General features: G+C 39.0%; 2 protein-coding genes and 1 long non-coding RNA gene across 4 annotated transcripts in view; 1 reads left to right on the top strand and 2 right to left on the bottom strand.

The window, feature by feature from the left end:
* Cdk4 (Cyclin-dependent kinase 4) overlaps positions 1-6,553 on the bottom strand; it is a 184,485-nt gene extending 177,932 nt beyond the window's left edge. Inside the window, exon 1 of the mRNA XM_022078938.2 lies at positions 6,116-6,553. The gene's annotated coding sequence lies outside the window, so the exon portion shown is untranslated. The remainder of the gene's footprint in view (positions 1-6,115) is intronic.
* pwn (calcium-binding EGF-like domain-containing protein pawn) overlaps positions 1-15,256 on the top strand; it is a 45,185-nt gene extending 29,929 nt beyond the window's left edge. The window contains exons 3-13 of one of the 2 annotated variants that reach the window (XM_087351607.1): positions 891-1,094; positions 1,948-2,167; positions 3,115-3,216; positions 4,179-4,315; positions 8,507-8,634; positions 9,868-10,153; positions 10,477-10,693; positions 11,173-11,298; positions 12,433-12,619; positions 13,503-13,838; positions 14,257-15,256. In XM_087351607.1, coding sequence (XP_087207733.1) covers positions 891-1,094; positions 1,948-2,167; positions 3,115-3,216; positions 4,179-4,315; positions 8,507-8,634; positions 9,868-10,153; positions 10,477-10,693; positions 11,173-11,298; positions 12,433-12,619; positions 13,503-13,838; positions 14,257-14,388 — 2,075 coding nt within the window. In that variant the 3' untranslated portion in view covers positions 14,389-15,256. The remainder of the gene's footprint in view (positions 1-890; positions 1,095-1,947; positions 2,168-3,114; positions 3,217-4,178; positions 4,316-8,506; positions 8,635-9,867; positions 10,154-10,476; positions 10,694-11,172; positions 11,299-12,432; positions 12,620-13,502; positions 13,839-14,256) is intronic. The other variant, XM_087351608.1, reaches the window with a different exon arrangement.
* On the bottom strand, positions 8,927-10,481 carry LOC147873383 (uncharacterized). The gene is made up of 2 exons (XR_015535877.1): positions 10,328-10,481; positions 8,927-10,146 (listed from the first exon to the last, which is right to left on the bottom strand). It is a non-coding gene; the product is annotated as an uncharacterized LOC147873383 (long non-coding RNA).
* Positions 15,257-16,123: the final 867 nt, after the last annotated feature.

The raw sequence follows: 16,123 nt of genomic DNA, 5'->3' as shown, positions 1-16,123 counted from the left end.
GTGCACCGGGTACTGGTTGGGAAGCCTGAAGGGAAGAGACCGCTGGGGAGACCTAGACGTAGATGGGAGGATAATCTCAGGCGGGATCTATGGGAGATAGGAGTTGAAGGAGACTGGATTTTGGTGGCCCAGGACAGGGTCCGGTGGAGGGCTTTGGTTAATTCGGTGATGAACCTTCGAGATCCGTAAGCCATCTAGTTAGTTAGGTCCACTATTTGGGAAGCCTGAGGGGAAGAGACCTCTGGGGAGACCTAGACGTAGATGGGAGGATAATCTCAGGCGGGATCTATGGGAGATAGGAGTTGAAGGAGACTGGATTTTGGTGGCCCAGGACAGGGTCCGGTGGAGGGCTTTGGTTAATTCGGTGATGAACCTTCGGGTTCGATAAGCCACCTAGTTAGTTAGTTAGTTAGTGTTCAAGTTTAATTTCTGTATGCCACTTCTTGTTAAATGTATAAAACAGCTCACATAATTTGTGCTAACTCTCTCTCTACACACACACAAATTCCTTCTGTTGTTATCTCCACTGGCCAAACATCTGACGCTAACATACTTAAGTTACTTGGGTGATCGCCTTTGTCGCAGAGGTGCATTACATTTATCGCGATTTGTTGCTCGCGTGCCACGTGACTAATGTGTTGTTACGTGAACATACATGTAGAGAACGAGGAAGGAATGTGTTAGAGAGAAGAAGGAATGGGGGAGAAGGAAGAGAATGGACGAAGGATTTCAAATTTGGACGTCTGATAAGTGTTGAGAAGAATACTTCGATCTAAGCGTGATTAAGCAACAGAATAAGCATGTAGCATGCACGGGCATTGAAATGTTCGCAATAAAGCCTTACGTGAAACTAAAGAATTAATTTTGTAGTCTCTTTCTATCGATTACAGGTGGGTTTCCCTACTACCCTTATCGTTCTCGGACAGGAATTGTCCTAGACGACACAGAATACAAACCAATGGGTGTGTTGCACCGCCCCATCATCACAGCACCGCCTGCAGCGACAGGTCATGTGGGCGATATATTCGACATCACCGTGACAGCTGTTCAGGGACCCGGAGGTGCGAACACCGGTCAGCCTTTCATCTATCCGGGTGAGGATACAATTCTTACAATAGTTGGTCTTTGCCAAGGAACTAATTGACATCGAAGTAGCTAAAGCGATTTCACACTCACACTCCATACGTCTCTGAGGTTCACTTAGGTACTGTCCTCCCATGTTCCACCAGGTCTCCCTTTCTGTACTAAAATTAAAATTTTGAATGCATTTATCATGTTCGCATGTTTGGTACGTGCGGATCTTGAGTCCAGTGACAGGACTACTTTTAGTAAAATGTTCACACATTTTTAAAGTTATTCTGCATTTTATTACGATTTAAAATTATTTTTGTGTGATTACATTTTTAATGTACTGTAACGACCTATGTTAATTTGAAACTGGGGACCCCCTCCCCCCCAAACAGTTTTTAACAAATTGAAGGTGATTTTTGTGCTTGATTTGGTTTTCAGATTAAAAGACATAATACAGGTTAATCGAAAATTTACGCAGCCCATTCCTGACACATTTTATTTGCCAAAAAAATATGTTACAATTAAATCAGAAAAAAAAAAGTTTCATTTTTCCTCCTGTTTGATGCAACCAGCTGAACAGTTTTTGCAGTGACGTCTGGAATGCACAGCTCCGTATTTTATTTCAGTTCTTATAATGTGCGCGGTTGCTTTTGTACACTTTCTCCTTCACAACCCCCCAAATATAGAAATCCGATGGCGGAAATCGAGGGGACTGACCGAACGTTTCAAGAAAAAATGCGACGACCAAAGAACTCTCTCAATTTTCAGTACGCGTCTTAGCCCCATCTTGCTTAAAACAGCATACACGCCCGTTTTTTCTGAGCACTTTGCCACACAGGTGCAGTTTGAGAAGACGAAACTATGTGATTCTTGCAGTGGAGATTGATGGGGTACAACTACCAGGTTCTGCAGGCAGTGACGTGTCAGTCATTACTAAGGCAGAGGAGGGCCAGCATTTCGTGTCAATCGACGGGAAACGAACCTACATTAATCTGTTCGGCAGTAGCACAGAGCAAGAAGGTGTCGCCCCCACCAAGATACAACAGGGAGGACACACTCCACCACCACAGGAATCTGCATCTACAATTGGAACAGGGCAAGTACCCCATGGAGGCTGCAGGTCGTAACTATATACAGGGGCAGAGAGCTCAATGCGTGGCGATCTGGATGGTTTACACCCTCTGGGTTGAAAACGCGCTCTTGATTACAGGAGCACAGACGCTTTTGTCGAAAAGCACATTCCAGTCTAGTTTTAGTAAACGGAAGTTAGTAACACTGTGCATCTGAATATCAGAAGTCATTCTGAATAACTATCCCTAAGATACTAAAACATAAGTGATAAATTTATTTGCATTTCAAAAGAAACGCTGATAATGTGATCGAATCTATCGAAAACAAAAGCATTTTATGGATACTGAGAACGACCCGTTCTTCAAGTGCCTGAGCACTGCGGGTCCCAACTTTTCGTTGGCTCGATCTATAGCCATTCGGTAGGACTCATTGGACGAGGGATCGGCCCGTCGCAAGGCCTCTCTCTACCTGTACACAGGACAGCACAACACAGAAAAACATCCATGGCTTGAGTGGAATTTGAACCCACGGTCCCAGCGACCAAGTGGCACAAGACCCATGCCTCAGACCGCGCGGCACTGCGGAAGGCATCTAAGAACTGTCATTTACTCTCCAGAGGCTATCGAAAACTTTCTCAATTTCTTCTTCATTTGTGGTATTTTACTCTTCGTTCATCTTCATTCAGCCGAAGGGACGTGATAATTCCACCTAAACTTATTCAAAACTGCTGTAGAATGCAGTGTCATGTAATAAGTACCGTCACATAATGATCATTACTGCCACGTGTTATTGCTAGTTTCCATAGTGACATAATTTACAGAATTACTTCAAGTGCAGACAATGCAAATTTTGGATATATTTAATTTCATACATGAAATGGAAGTGGCCTAGTGTTCGAATAACTCAAGACCTAGTGTTGACTGCAAAGTGACTGTGGTATTGTTAAGAGACGTATTTCTTCCAACTGACTAGGTTTGCAGTTCTGGAAACAGAAGAGCCTGCATCCCACCATGGAGCTGATCAACAGCCCCCACGCAGGCCTTACAACAAACGACCGTCCCATCCTCCAGTCAGGTAATTATTATTTCTTCAGGATTTGACTGCGTCATCAAGGCAAACGGAATAAACAAAACTGGCAGCTCGAAGGCAGTTCACCGAGAGTGGCTTTAAAAAAAAAAAAGACTGTTTGGGGGGCCATCACATGGGTGGGGAATATCATAACTGCCTAGATTCACTCATTCCAAAATTTACAATAAATTTGACATTTCAAAAGTTTCCACGCAAGTAGACACAAATGTCAATTTCGCTGAAAAGCATTTCTGCCTTATTCAATTGAAATAAAGACCAGCATCACAAAAGTAATCATCTGGCGAGCATTTGAAACAGGAAGTTTATTCAAATTGTCACTTTTAGGAGCCACGCACAATGCGTAATTTGAGAACCGATTCCTGCTGCTCTAGTTTGATGTGCCTGCATTAACGGCATCCTTAAATACAAAATTACTTGTTTGAAAATACCTATAACCCGCACATGCTACCTGATATTAACCAGAATTCTCAGTAGCAAATTCTGGATTCTGTTTTGTTTCAAAAAGATGAATGTCCATGAGCAGGTCACGTTTACTTGATCACAACTTGGAATTAGGCCGACTCTGACCTGAACTGTTTGTACTTGAATAAATGTTTTCCGGTGAAAGTTACTTCATAGAAAAGGCAACATGAACCCTTGTACCATGCAAGGCAGAGTTCAGAAATACAAAATTTAGTCACAAGACCTGAAGCCGTCCACTAGGAACTAGGCAACCTCAGGATTTTCCCAAGGGGTTTGCACTATAAGGGCACCTCCCTGCCCCTGGGGCTTCCAGCTTGCCTCAGCAGGGCTTTCCCCTTCCCAATTTATAACATTGATCAACTGTTTTTTTAAGGGCCTAATTATTTTGTCTGTGAAAGGTTAGCAGAAACATTCATCTTTGGTTGGCTGCATTTTTTGCATCAGTCAGCTGTTTCAAGGATGCTCTAAGGGCATGTTCTTTACAGGATAGACATGTGCACTGTTGGGGACGACTCCACTTGCGATTCGGCACAGAACGAAATGTGTCGGACAGAGCTGGGCGTCTCTTCGTGTCACTGCAGACCTGGGTACAGCCGCCGGAAGCACAGAGAGCCATGCAGAAGTAAGTCACATGTATCTCTTATGCTTGTGTTTTCTGGCACCGCTCGTTTCTCTTCCAGAGTACTCAAAGTAGTTCGGTTACGTAGTCTACATCTGATCCAGCAGAATCCCTACCCTATTTCACCCTGATGCTTTATTCTTCTCTCAATCCCCGCATTTAAATCACATTTGGAAACTTAGCGAACTGCAAAACAGGATCACAGAATCCATATTGGATTCTTTCATATATACTTCATATTTAAGTGTTGACTGGATCTTGTGATTTAGGGGCATGCCCAAGAGACCAGATGGTCAAGTAAACACATCTCGTGTGGTTCCGCTCTGCTACCCTTTCACTTCACATATCTTAGGAATTCTCTGCAGATGTTTGGATTGCTATGAAGTTCATTATTTAATACTAAAAGAGAAATTACTTAGATCTTACAAACCTCCATTTTGTAAAGAACTAACCTCAATGTTACTAATTACTTGGGAGTTATTACAAATAAGAACATAAATCATCAGTGTTTTAATCCTACAAGCATAAGTTGTGGGGTGATGCCAGACGTGGAAAATTAATGTTGAAGGTTCTAGTAACCTTTTTCATTTAAGTCTGTAACTGCTTTAGAGAGCAGAAATTACACCTGAAGTAAGACAATGGATGGTCTGTCCATGCATGCGGACAATAGTGTTGAGGGAGTTCAGATGAGGGCATAATATTGTAAATACACATCCCTCAAATTACAAATGTAATTTGTTTGTCGAAGATTTTTCTTAAATTGAATATTTGTAAATAAAAAATTAAATTCCTGTTAATTTCAATGTAAAAGACTTCTAGCGGTTCCTGTCGCCAAAATAAAATCACCCAATTTTTGTTCCCACATGTTAAAATACTATATAATCATGAAAATAAGAACAGTATTACATTTTTTGAACCTATTTAACTCTGCAAATCACCACTGAAGTGTTAAATCAAACGTTTACACTGCATAGTACAGCTGTTACTGGAGTTGTACTATAAACATCAGAACTTACATAAACAACTGTCTTCATTAAAACTTTGTATGTAGAATAATCATAAAGAATCAACAATAAGAAATTAATTGGCTCTTCATTGTACAGAAAATAGTGTTCATAAATTTAGAAATTGATATAAATTTACAAGGTTTGTTAAAACGAAAATTATAAGTTCAGGGATAGGCATCTACGACAAGACGTGCTCTTATGAAGTCACAGCCATAGCGAAATTTATAATTTGTCTCTTCCCCAGTTTGTTAAAGTGCTTCTTCGACAATCAATCCTGCAGTGAGGTGCTTGGATTAGGCCAGTTAAATAAAATCAACCATAAATATCATAAAATAATATTTCTGTAACTGGCATAATAAATCTAATCTAACCTAAAGGTAGAAATACTAATGTTATGAGCGAACACTACAAGCAGATGGAACTTCCATAATTTGTACTACATCAGTAAAAGTAAGTAAAATGTAAAGCTGTCCCACTATACACCATGTAGGCGCTTGGGGGGAGAGTTAATATAATTTCTACTCATTCTTGACCTCAGCACTAGATGGGGGTGAGAGGTCAGCGTCACGTCCCGGCCGAGCTTTACCCCCGGGATAGGAGGCTGGGTGGGCCACAGAGGCTAGAGGAAAAATCCTCTACCCCATCGGGGATCGAACCCCGGTCGTCCAGTCCGTACAAATGCTAAATATAATTTTCACTAATTCTTACTCTGACTAGCATTTATAATGACATGTCATCACAGTGGGTAATACCCAGATATTATAGTTTCAGTAATATACAATCATGTTGTACTTACCAAGATTGCTTAATGACGCTGGAGATAGATGTAATGCGGCCCGTTTTACTGCAGGGTCGTGTTGTTTATTTCACTGATCACCACACGTGTAAACGTCTTTATAACATTCCTCACATTCAACCACTGTAAATCTACATTATCGGTTAGAACCGTACACTAATATATACGAACTGCTGCCAAGAACACAGGCACTAAACTACAACCCCGTAAAGAACAACTGATAACACCGGCAATCTGCAAATTCCGCACGTACTGGTACTTAAATAGGAAGGGGTGCATCGTGAATGAACTCTTCCCCTGTCCATTCTAAACTAACCAGTCGCCCCAATGACTTCGTATACCCTATCTTTCCACGGTGTTTCACACAGTTTCTTATCTGAAAGCAAAGGAATAAGGTTTGTTATATTACGAGGCTGCATTCGAAAGTTGATCAATACTTAGCACGCCCTTGACCGTGACTGGAGTTAAAACATGACGTACGAGCCGCTCAGAACCACGTGGGTTATGAGCAGAGTGTGCTGAAACATTCACGCCATCGGTGGATGGGAGCAAATTGCAAGTGGTCTTATTGGAGTTTTTTGGGGGCGGGCGGGAGGGAGGGAGGGAGGGGCAATGTTCATTATGGAGTAAATTTATTACACAATTACAAAAATTTTAGTCAATCACAAGGTTGCGGGCGAAGTTGAAATAGCCGTTGAAAAACTTCAACGTTATAAATCTAAAGTTCCGATTTAATTATAGCTGGATTAATCCACGCGGGTTGGAAGGATATTTATTGCATTCAGAGGTTTACAGACAACAAATTCAATATGAAATACGAAAGAATTACCACACGAATGGAAAACACAGTATTTACAGTTCAGCAAAAGTAAGTTCAGAGTCACAGGAGACCTCAGTTATTTGACAGAATGCTGAAAAATGTAAAGAAGGAAAAATTTTTGCTGATCGTCTATTTCCAATCTCAAGCGTTGGAATTCTTTTCCTAGGACTAGACGTTGCGGTGCATGACCATTAGTAACAGCCCTGGAAATTTTATTCCGTCCCGGAGTACACGCAGTTTCCTCGTGCGTTCACTGCAACGCGCATTTAGAAGTCTGAATAGATGTATCGAAAACATTAACATCTTAAACAGGTCCTCAACAGTATCCAACGTAACCTAACATGTGTCTTAACCCACGCTCACTAAACAGTTATCGCCATCGTTCCCATTGTACCGAGCGTAATCATGGTATCAATATCTTGTCACGCCCCAATTATGCTACCACATGAAAACTCAATTTAACCTATCCTTACCTGAATTGATCGAACATCTCACCAGCTCTACGAGTTCAAAACCAAAGTTCTAAAGACTTAAAAATTTCCAAAAATCCAACGTTTTCAAAATTGAAATTTTTAAAAAGTCCGAAGTTCCCAGCATTCAAAATTTTTCACATGTTCGTAATTTTAAAATTCCTCAAAATTACAAGATTAAAAAATTCAAACTACTGAATTTAAAAGATTGAAAATCACGACTTTTCCAAAACTTGCTAACACAATTTTAAAATTTTCAGTTTTGAAAATATAAAAAAATTCACACATTTCAAAGAAACATTTCTTTTCAGAATTCACACTTTCATAATTTTCAAATTTTCTGTTTTTCAAGACGGTGTTTATGTAATGTGGAAATACTTTGTTACCAAGTCTAACCATTATATGCTGCACTCATGATGGAGGGGAGGAATATGCAATTAAAATTCTGTGTGATATATATTTCCAATTGAAGGATAGAAATCTCATCCCATTCTTATCTTGGATATAGACAGGCATAAATGAAGTTTAGCATTTTACCACCATTCTTTTAATATTATAATCAATGTCAGTACCTTCATCTGTAAGGCATAATATGGAAATATTCTACTGGAAACGTCAAAACTGATTTTATTTTGTAATAATCCGTGGCGTAACAGCCCTCCTAGAGCCAAAGCCGACTAACTGGCCTCACATTCACATGCCTAAGCAGAGGTGAACGATCATCCAACCAGATATAGAGTGACGTGTGGTCAGCACGACGAACCCCCAGCCATTGCTAGTTTTCATCACCGGATTACGCTACTTATCGTAGCTCCCCAATTTCCTCACGATGCTGGGTTGGCACCGGTCCCATACACTGGTTAAAAGCTCATAAGAAAATTTCTTCTCCCCCGAGACTCGAACCAGCGCGCATTCCGTATCACCGGTCCGAAGCACGATGCCTCAGACCGTGCGAGACTTATTTTGTAAGAAATAGTTTATTTCTTTTTTACTTGACCAGTTGGAATAATCATGACTATAAATGGCTTTGATTGATATAAGCGGACTATATTTAAGCAGGTAAATGCATTTTAAATTGATCCATGGCATTTTTATTTGTAGGAGTGGTATCCATACTGATGTCACTACGAGTGGACCGTCTCTATGACAGGAGGGTTGTGTGGGATGGAAAACTACAGAACCCAGAATCAGAAGAATACAAGACACTGGAATGGGAGTCTAGTCGAGCAGTAAGTATTGGGTACAGAAGTACTGGAGCTAGAAATTAACACGATGTCAGTATTATCACAACTCATACACACCTAAATAGGTAACAAATAAGTAATGGGCCAGCCCATGTAAACACAAATAATAAGTCATATTGGAAACAAAGTAATGGGTCATTTACAGGTAATGTGTCACATGAATAATGAGCATTATCCATGAGAATACTCGTAATGGGTCACATCAATGTAAATACATCCATAAAAGATGTCGTGGGTCTGTCCTTGAGACTTTGATAAATAATTTGATATGAACGAATTTGGTACAGCATGGTTTATTCTTGAACAGATATACAACCAGAATGGAATAGAAGGTAAAAAACAAAAGAAGGAGTAGAAAATGCCTCTAGGTCTTGGTAGAAGAGCCATTCTCAACACTCTCCTAACCAAATCACATCGAGAGACATAGATAAAATGTCTATGGAAACATATAGCTATTTAAAGAGTCACATTCATGGGAACATATAAATAATGATTGGTAAACAGTGGGAAATATGAAAACACAAAAAGAAGCAGTCATTTTCATTGCAGCAGTAAATCACAATTTGTCATATCCATGGAACAGATGCATACTAGGTCATATCTATGGAAAAACATACCGAGCCATATCCACGGAACACTTCATTTCCATGAATACGCATACATAATGGATCATATCTGTGGGAAACGAAACTTACACAATACTGCAGCCTTGATAAGAATGTAGACAAGAACCCCTTTCCGTTATTTTCAATTCTTCATCTGCCATTCTGACTGGCCTAAATTAAAATGAATGTCATGAACAAAACTTCATTTACTGAGTTTTCAACCCACGGTTTAATTTTGCCATGAGTGAGTAACCTTGCAATCCCATACACACTGGACGTCTTGCTAAGAAGCAGTAGCCAATCTCATGTGACCTTATTTTGTGTTTGGGATGGTCAGCAATTTTTACTCAAAAAAGTTTTAAGTTTTTGTTAACCATTTTCATGATGATTTAAAGAAAGGCTATTCTATTAGTAAATTTCCATGGTAAAATGTATCTGTTGTTGAAAAACCAGGAACAGTTAGCTTTCAGCAGCGAGAGATTTTTCTTTTGCTGACTGCTTCTAAGCAAGACGTCCAGTGTGTATCGGATTGCAACGTTACTCACAGAGTTTTATTATCTGAAGTAATCAACAGAGCGTTCAATTTAAACATGCTCACCTATTTCATTGCCAGATTGATTCTGCGATGCAAATGACACCGTTTTCGGATGACTTCATGGGTGTGCGTGTCAATGGCCTGTACACTGTACCAGGAGGGGCAGACATTGGTGGTGCCAAACGTGGAGCAGTGTTTGTTAACCTGACATTGCAGTTAGAGGAGACTGTGGAGACTCTTAGGCCAGCTGTACGACATGACATACAGCGCCATTTGCTGGGAGTTATCCACAGGAGAAACAATAATGTGGGTCACAGTGCGCTGTGGGTCGATAGTCCACCTGGCTCCATATCACACCTGCAAGGTAATACACATTGTTAAATGCAGATGGGATGCTGTCTACTCTGAGCAGTTGCTTCTGTTTTTATAGTGGATTAATACTCATAGGAAATGTGTAAAGCATTCTATGAATGTCTTATCAAGGATCTTAACATTTCTGTAATAGTTTTTAATTTCTCATGAAAAACAAATTTAGTACCGTGATTATATGTCTGCAATTGTGAATTACTGCACCACAGCTGCTACTTCACACCTGATGGAGGGAAGTTTATGAATTCTTCCAGTACTCTGATGACTGACACAGCAGGCTTTATTAACTGTATTTTGTTGGTTTGTTCCTTTATATAGATGTGGATGAGTGTAGTAGTCGAGAACTCCACGACTGCCACCACCAAGCCCACTGCAGCAATGTGTTCGGTTCATTTCGCTGCTCTTGTCCTGAGGGCTATCGGGACCCATGGGCTGGGAATCCTCATCGCAGTGGTCGTCAATGTGAGACATGCTCGCCTGAGCACTGCAACAGTCGCGGGGAATGTCGTTATGAAGCAGGACTGCCAGTCTGCCAGTAAGTCTATTGAGTTAATGTATTACTTGTGTGTAGGAATTCAGTTTCAGAATTTTTATATGTACCTTGTACTTGCACATACTTTTCTCTTTTGCAAACTGGTACTCACATTTATGGAAATAGGTAAGGAAGCGTGTAACATTTTAAGATGACTGTCTTCTGGGTTCTTGCATCATATAGTCTGGTAGAAATTTACTGGAATTTCAGAGATGCTTACTGCCTCCATCATCAGAGTGATGAGTGTCATACTCACCACCGTGAGAATCTGAAAATCTCTCCAATATAACATTCATTAATGTTGTAACAAATATCTGTTGTTTTTTCTCAGCTGTGGAAAAATGGCAACCACTTGAATATAGAATCCACATTTCAGAATAACAAACCTGTATTTGATATAGAGGCTCTCTAATATAGGTTTCAAACTATTTATGGACTGTGATTACTCAGCTAAAGATAAATACAATTTGTTCTGTTTACAGTTGCTCCGGTAACTTCTACGGCTCACAGTGTGAAGTGGATGGTGAAGTTCTTGGTGTGGCAGTGGGTGCTTCTGTAGCAGCAGTGATCATTATTGTATTAACATTAGTATGCCTCTGTATGTGGAGGTTAGTAAAGACAAAATTTCTGAGTTATAAATGTTTAACACCTAGAAATTGATGATACAGTCAGTTATTTGGGGTAAGACAGACAGATTCCTCTAGTTTGTAGACTGCAAATCAGGGTATGATAGATGTGCAGACTATGGACTAAAGGTTCTGTCTCCCATCTGTACCAGTTCTCATATCTCAGATATTATGCCACAATTTTGAAATGTAGATTCCAAGTCACTGAATGTCACAAATGTTTGAAAATTTGTGCCCCTCAAAGAGGTCTTCAGTTTTGGGAATAGCCAAGTCGCATGGGGCCAAATCTGGTGAATGATCAAATTTGAGTGTTGTTTTTTTTGGCCCCAAAACTACTGGACAGCGAGTGCATCATGAGCAGCATTTTTGCTGAAACCTTCCTCATTCAAAAATCTTCAGTAAAACTCTTCCTCACAGTTTCTCTGCCTAAATTCAGTTCCTCTGTTGTCATTTGTACACTTAATCATGTCAAAATAAACCAATTTCCCCACTTTCCATATTATCATATGTCTCGTGAGTTTTCGGACATCCAGTTCTTTCGTTGTCTTTCATGTCTTCCTGAACCTCATCAACCCTTTTATGATATTCAAAGACAATTGACTTTTACATAGAATAAGCACCCTAAGCCTCTGTTACGCACAAAACTTGACATTAATGTGTAGCTCTAACAACCTATCACTCATTTTTCTGCCAGGACAAAAGCAGATGTTTGTGTAACTCTGCCATTGCTTCACTATGTACTGCTCGTTCGCTACTCGATGTGACATATATGCGGGCGTTCTGGGAACTTAATTGTCATACTTTGTAAATTCCAGAATTGTAGTCCAGATGGAGCCATATAGTATGAGAGTTTAAATCCTGTATGGCAGAGGTTAGTTATATGTAAACTACTTGGTAAGAAAGAATACGTGCAAAACAGATCTAATTTAAACTTAAAGAAAGTGACCTAAACTGTTGATAGCCATGGATTGATTAAGACCCCATAAATGTACAACTATATTTTATCAGACAAAAGTACAACAAACCCATAGGCTTGTAAAATTTGGCCTCATGACAACAGTACAGGTGTTATAATAACGAGGTTACTCACACAGCTGTAATTAAATTTGTCAATAGCCGTCGATGGAGTAGGGAACAGAAGACTGCAGCAGGAATGGGATCACCCGTATTTGGTTATATGGCTACAGGAGGCAGTACGGTGAAGACTCCAACTGTTGGATCACCACCCTATCAAGTTTCTCTAGAAGATAGATTGCGGTGGGCTCAGATTGCAGATGTAATAGTACAAGCCAACCATTATGCTGTGAGTACTACAATTATGATGGCCCCTTAAGTTACTTCAGTCCATAACAGGCACACTGTGCACTGTTAACATGTTGCCTTGTTTACAAATTATTTGCCACTAGGTTCCTATTACAGTTTATGCAAGCTGTTTGAAAGGTTTGGATGTTTCTTCCAACTTTTAAGGCTGCCTTCAGCTATCCAAGTCTATAGTTAATTATTTTTGTCTCTTTATGATTTCTTTCAAACAACAGTGATTATTAAATAAAGGTGGTTATGATGGGATCAGCAGTTCTTATGGGAGATGCAAGAAATGCACACAGATTTTGATGGAGACATTTCTTGAAACCACTTGGAAGACAAAGAATGATACTGGAGGATAACATTATGAAGGATTTTAGTGATATTAGCTACGAAGGTGGGAAGTAGATAAAATAATGTTGGGCTTTTGAATTAGCAGCACTGAACCTCACCAAACACCAAAAAAGTTAGTCTTTTAGTGCTTATGTGCACATACAGGCGTAGGAAATGTTACAGATTTTGATCCTGATAGTTGTCAAATGATACGAAAACATATTTCCACAATATAGTGAATGCTGTTTCAACAAACAAAAGCAAACTTTAAAATTGTATGTAGTAAAAGTAAAAATTTACTGAAATAAAATTAATTAAAATGAGAATGAAGTGAATACTATAAACACCATATCTCCATGGTTTCCTGTGCTCAGGTGCCACATAAACTTGACTGTGTTATGTCCAAAACAGGCCCACAATAAGAAACATAGTTCCATTTTTGCCATCATGTAGAATTAAATTACATAATGATCACATATATTATAACAAAACTGACTGTAGTGTACTAAATACTGATAACCTAACCTTTCACATTGTATCTCTTTGGTCAGCAGCCTGAACCTGTACCAGGGCCCACTAGACCTTCATCGGCCATGTTTGGCTATCCGAGTCTCACAATGAGCGGTACTCTACCCCATGGAGCACCACCAGTGCCACTTCCCCGTCTGGGACTTACCAACATGAGTCACGCCGGAGCCATGAGTATCCATGGAGGACCAACACTCAGCACACTTGGGGCCCTCAGCAATCATGGGGCCCTAAGTTCCTACGGAATGAGAACTCCGGATAGAACTGTAGAGTCCACAAGTAGTGAGGAAGAAGATAGAGCAGATCTGCTGGGAAGGAACTTCCATGTACCACGACCAAAAAGTAGATCTTCTGTTGCAGTAAGTTTATCTGCAAGAAGTCATAAAATTTTGAAATAAATAACATCCTCCTGTAATGTACTGAATGTTACTCTCACATGAATTTTAATGCTGTGAACAACAAAAATATAATTTACTCTTTGAATGCTTGTCATCTAAAGTCCCACCAATTCTTGATAATTTTAACAGCACTAGCCCTTATAAAAAATCTTCTGTACACCAATTAAGATACTGAGAGCCTATCCATGCAATGTATTGCAAATTAAAGTATGACAGTAATAATCAGGAAAAATGCAAGTCACTGAGAGATGTAGTTTTTAAACTACAATTTGATATATCATTACAGTATATTAAACTATTTTATTAAACTGCCTTAATGATGGTCAAAGAAACATTTTAAATTAAGAAACCTTAAATGTTTATTTTATTTTGTTTACAGAATCAGAGTGGCATTTACTATGACGTAGACTTTGAGCAAGATATATCGAGTGGAACCTTGAAGAGTCAGCAGGCTGCTATTCCAATGAGTACATACACAATGTCCAGTAGAACCCCATACTATCGGCCATGATTCACACAGAATTCAGTTTTACACCAGTCTTCAAACAGACCTAATGAAACGACAGTAAATGTTTACTGGAGAGTGTAGGATAATAATATTACCTTTATAAATGAATCCCTAAGAGTTTTTGACTAGCTGATTCATTACACCACTATTACTTTGGACATGTCCACTGTTTTTGCTCCACTAAATATACAGAAAAATGTTTTGGGAGTTGACTGTACTCCCATCTTCAGGTGATACGTTGTTGTTATACTAACTGACTGTATATTTAAAGATGAATGATGGTTACAACTGAACGTGAAGCCTGTCGAATACGAGGCTGGTGGCCTGTGCTCAGTGTTCCTGGGTTTGAATGCAACCACTGCTACCAAACTCTTAAACAAAATATAATAAAACATGTGTCAGTATATTGTCGTCTAGTCACCTGAAGACAGAAGTAGAGCCAATTCCTAAAATGCCATATATACCCAAAACAGTGGAAAGTATCCAAAATAATATTGGTATACAGCTTTAAGCTTTACAATCATAACCCAAGACTCATGAGACTACGCACTGACAACAGTGGTAAAGTACTTGTGCATTGGAGAGCCACTTAATGCAAGTGCATACCACAAGCTTTGCAGTAAAACCTGATTTTGAACCCTTAAATATCAAATTAAATTAATTACATTAATAGTTCTAAGTCAGGGCCTTATTTTCTTTTTGGCAGAACACTTATGTAACTCTATAGTTGTTTCTGATATATCCTTTCTGTGTTTGTATGGTATAGATGAGATTCTTGAAACGGTAAGAGTATATTGTATACAATCTACTGGATTTCTGTTATACTGTGTGAATAATTTCTCAAATGTAATAAATGAAAATATTCACTTTATGCTGTTCCATTGCTTCAAACGATTGCATGACAGCTGAAGAACAGTTCAGATGGAAACAAAAAAAAAAATGAAGAGTTTTGGAAATCAATAGGGAATCATACTATAAAGAAAAAAAGCAGCTAAATTATCTCATATGCTGATTAAGTCAGTAAACATACTTTCATTTGGCTTGATCATATGGTAAATGGGGTAAGAAATGGTAGCGCATGTCTGATGTGTAATAATGACTAGCATTTTCTCTCTAGAAGAAATGCAGTGTTGATGTTACTTGCTCCAATGTAAAGTAAAAAATATTACAATGAACCAATTGCAGCTCTTGGAATATGTTTGAATTAATTGTTCACTTTTCATAAGAGAAATTTGTGCAGGAATATATGGATATAATTTTATTTAAAACATACCTGATCCTCATTTATGGTTGCGCTGTCAAGTACAGTCAGTTACTTTCTAATTTTTAATACGGAAATGCTTTTGGCTCAATAACTTGAAACCAAGAGTGATCCATATGACCAGTCACAACACAAAAATAAATCTTAATTGTGGTTATAATTATTCCAAAACTTCTGCTTTCCTGAGATTAACAAAAATTTGTCAACACCAGTTCCAGTCCCTTCCTCAGTGTATCCCATCACATTGTCCATCATGGTAGATCACATAATAGTATCATAACTCTACACATAATCTCTGTTAGACAAGACTAAAGTACAATGTACTGAGAACTGCTTGGCAAGAATTTGTGGATGGGACGGGTGAAAATAATACATATCTCTTAAAATATGTGTTAATGTAGTTGACCAAATGCTTTCCAGCTGATAATAAAAAAATCAGCAGAATACACATAAGCAAGGAAATATTTATTTAAAAGT

Source organism: Zootermopsis nevadensis, unplaced genomic scaffold (assembly GCF_977971745.1).
Source record: "Zootermopsis nevadensis isolate Lab colony 2312 unplaced genomic scaffold, Znev_1.0 Znev_ptg000019l, whole genome shotgun sequence".
Lineage (NCBI taxonomy): Eukaryota > Metazoa > Arthropoda > Insecta > Blattodea > Termopsidae > Zootermopsis > Zootermopsis nevadensis.
This window is presented reverse-complemented; position numbering and strand designations above follow the sequence as displayed.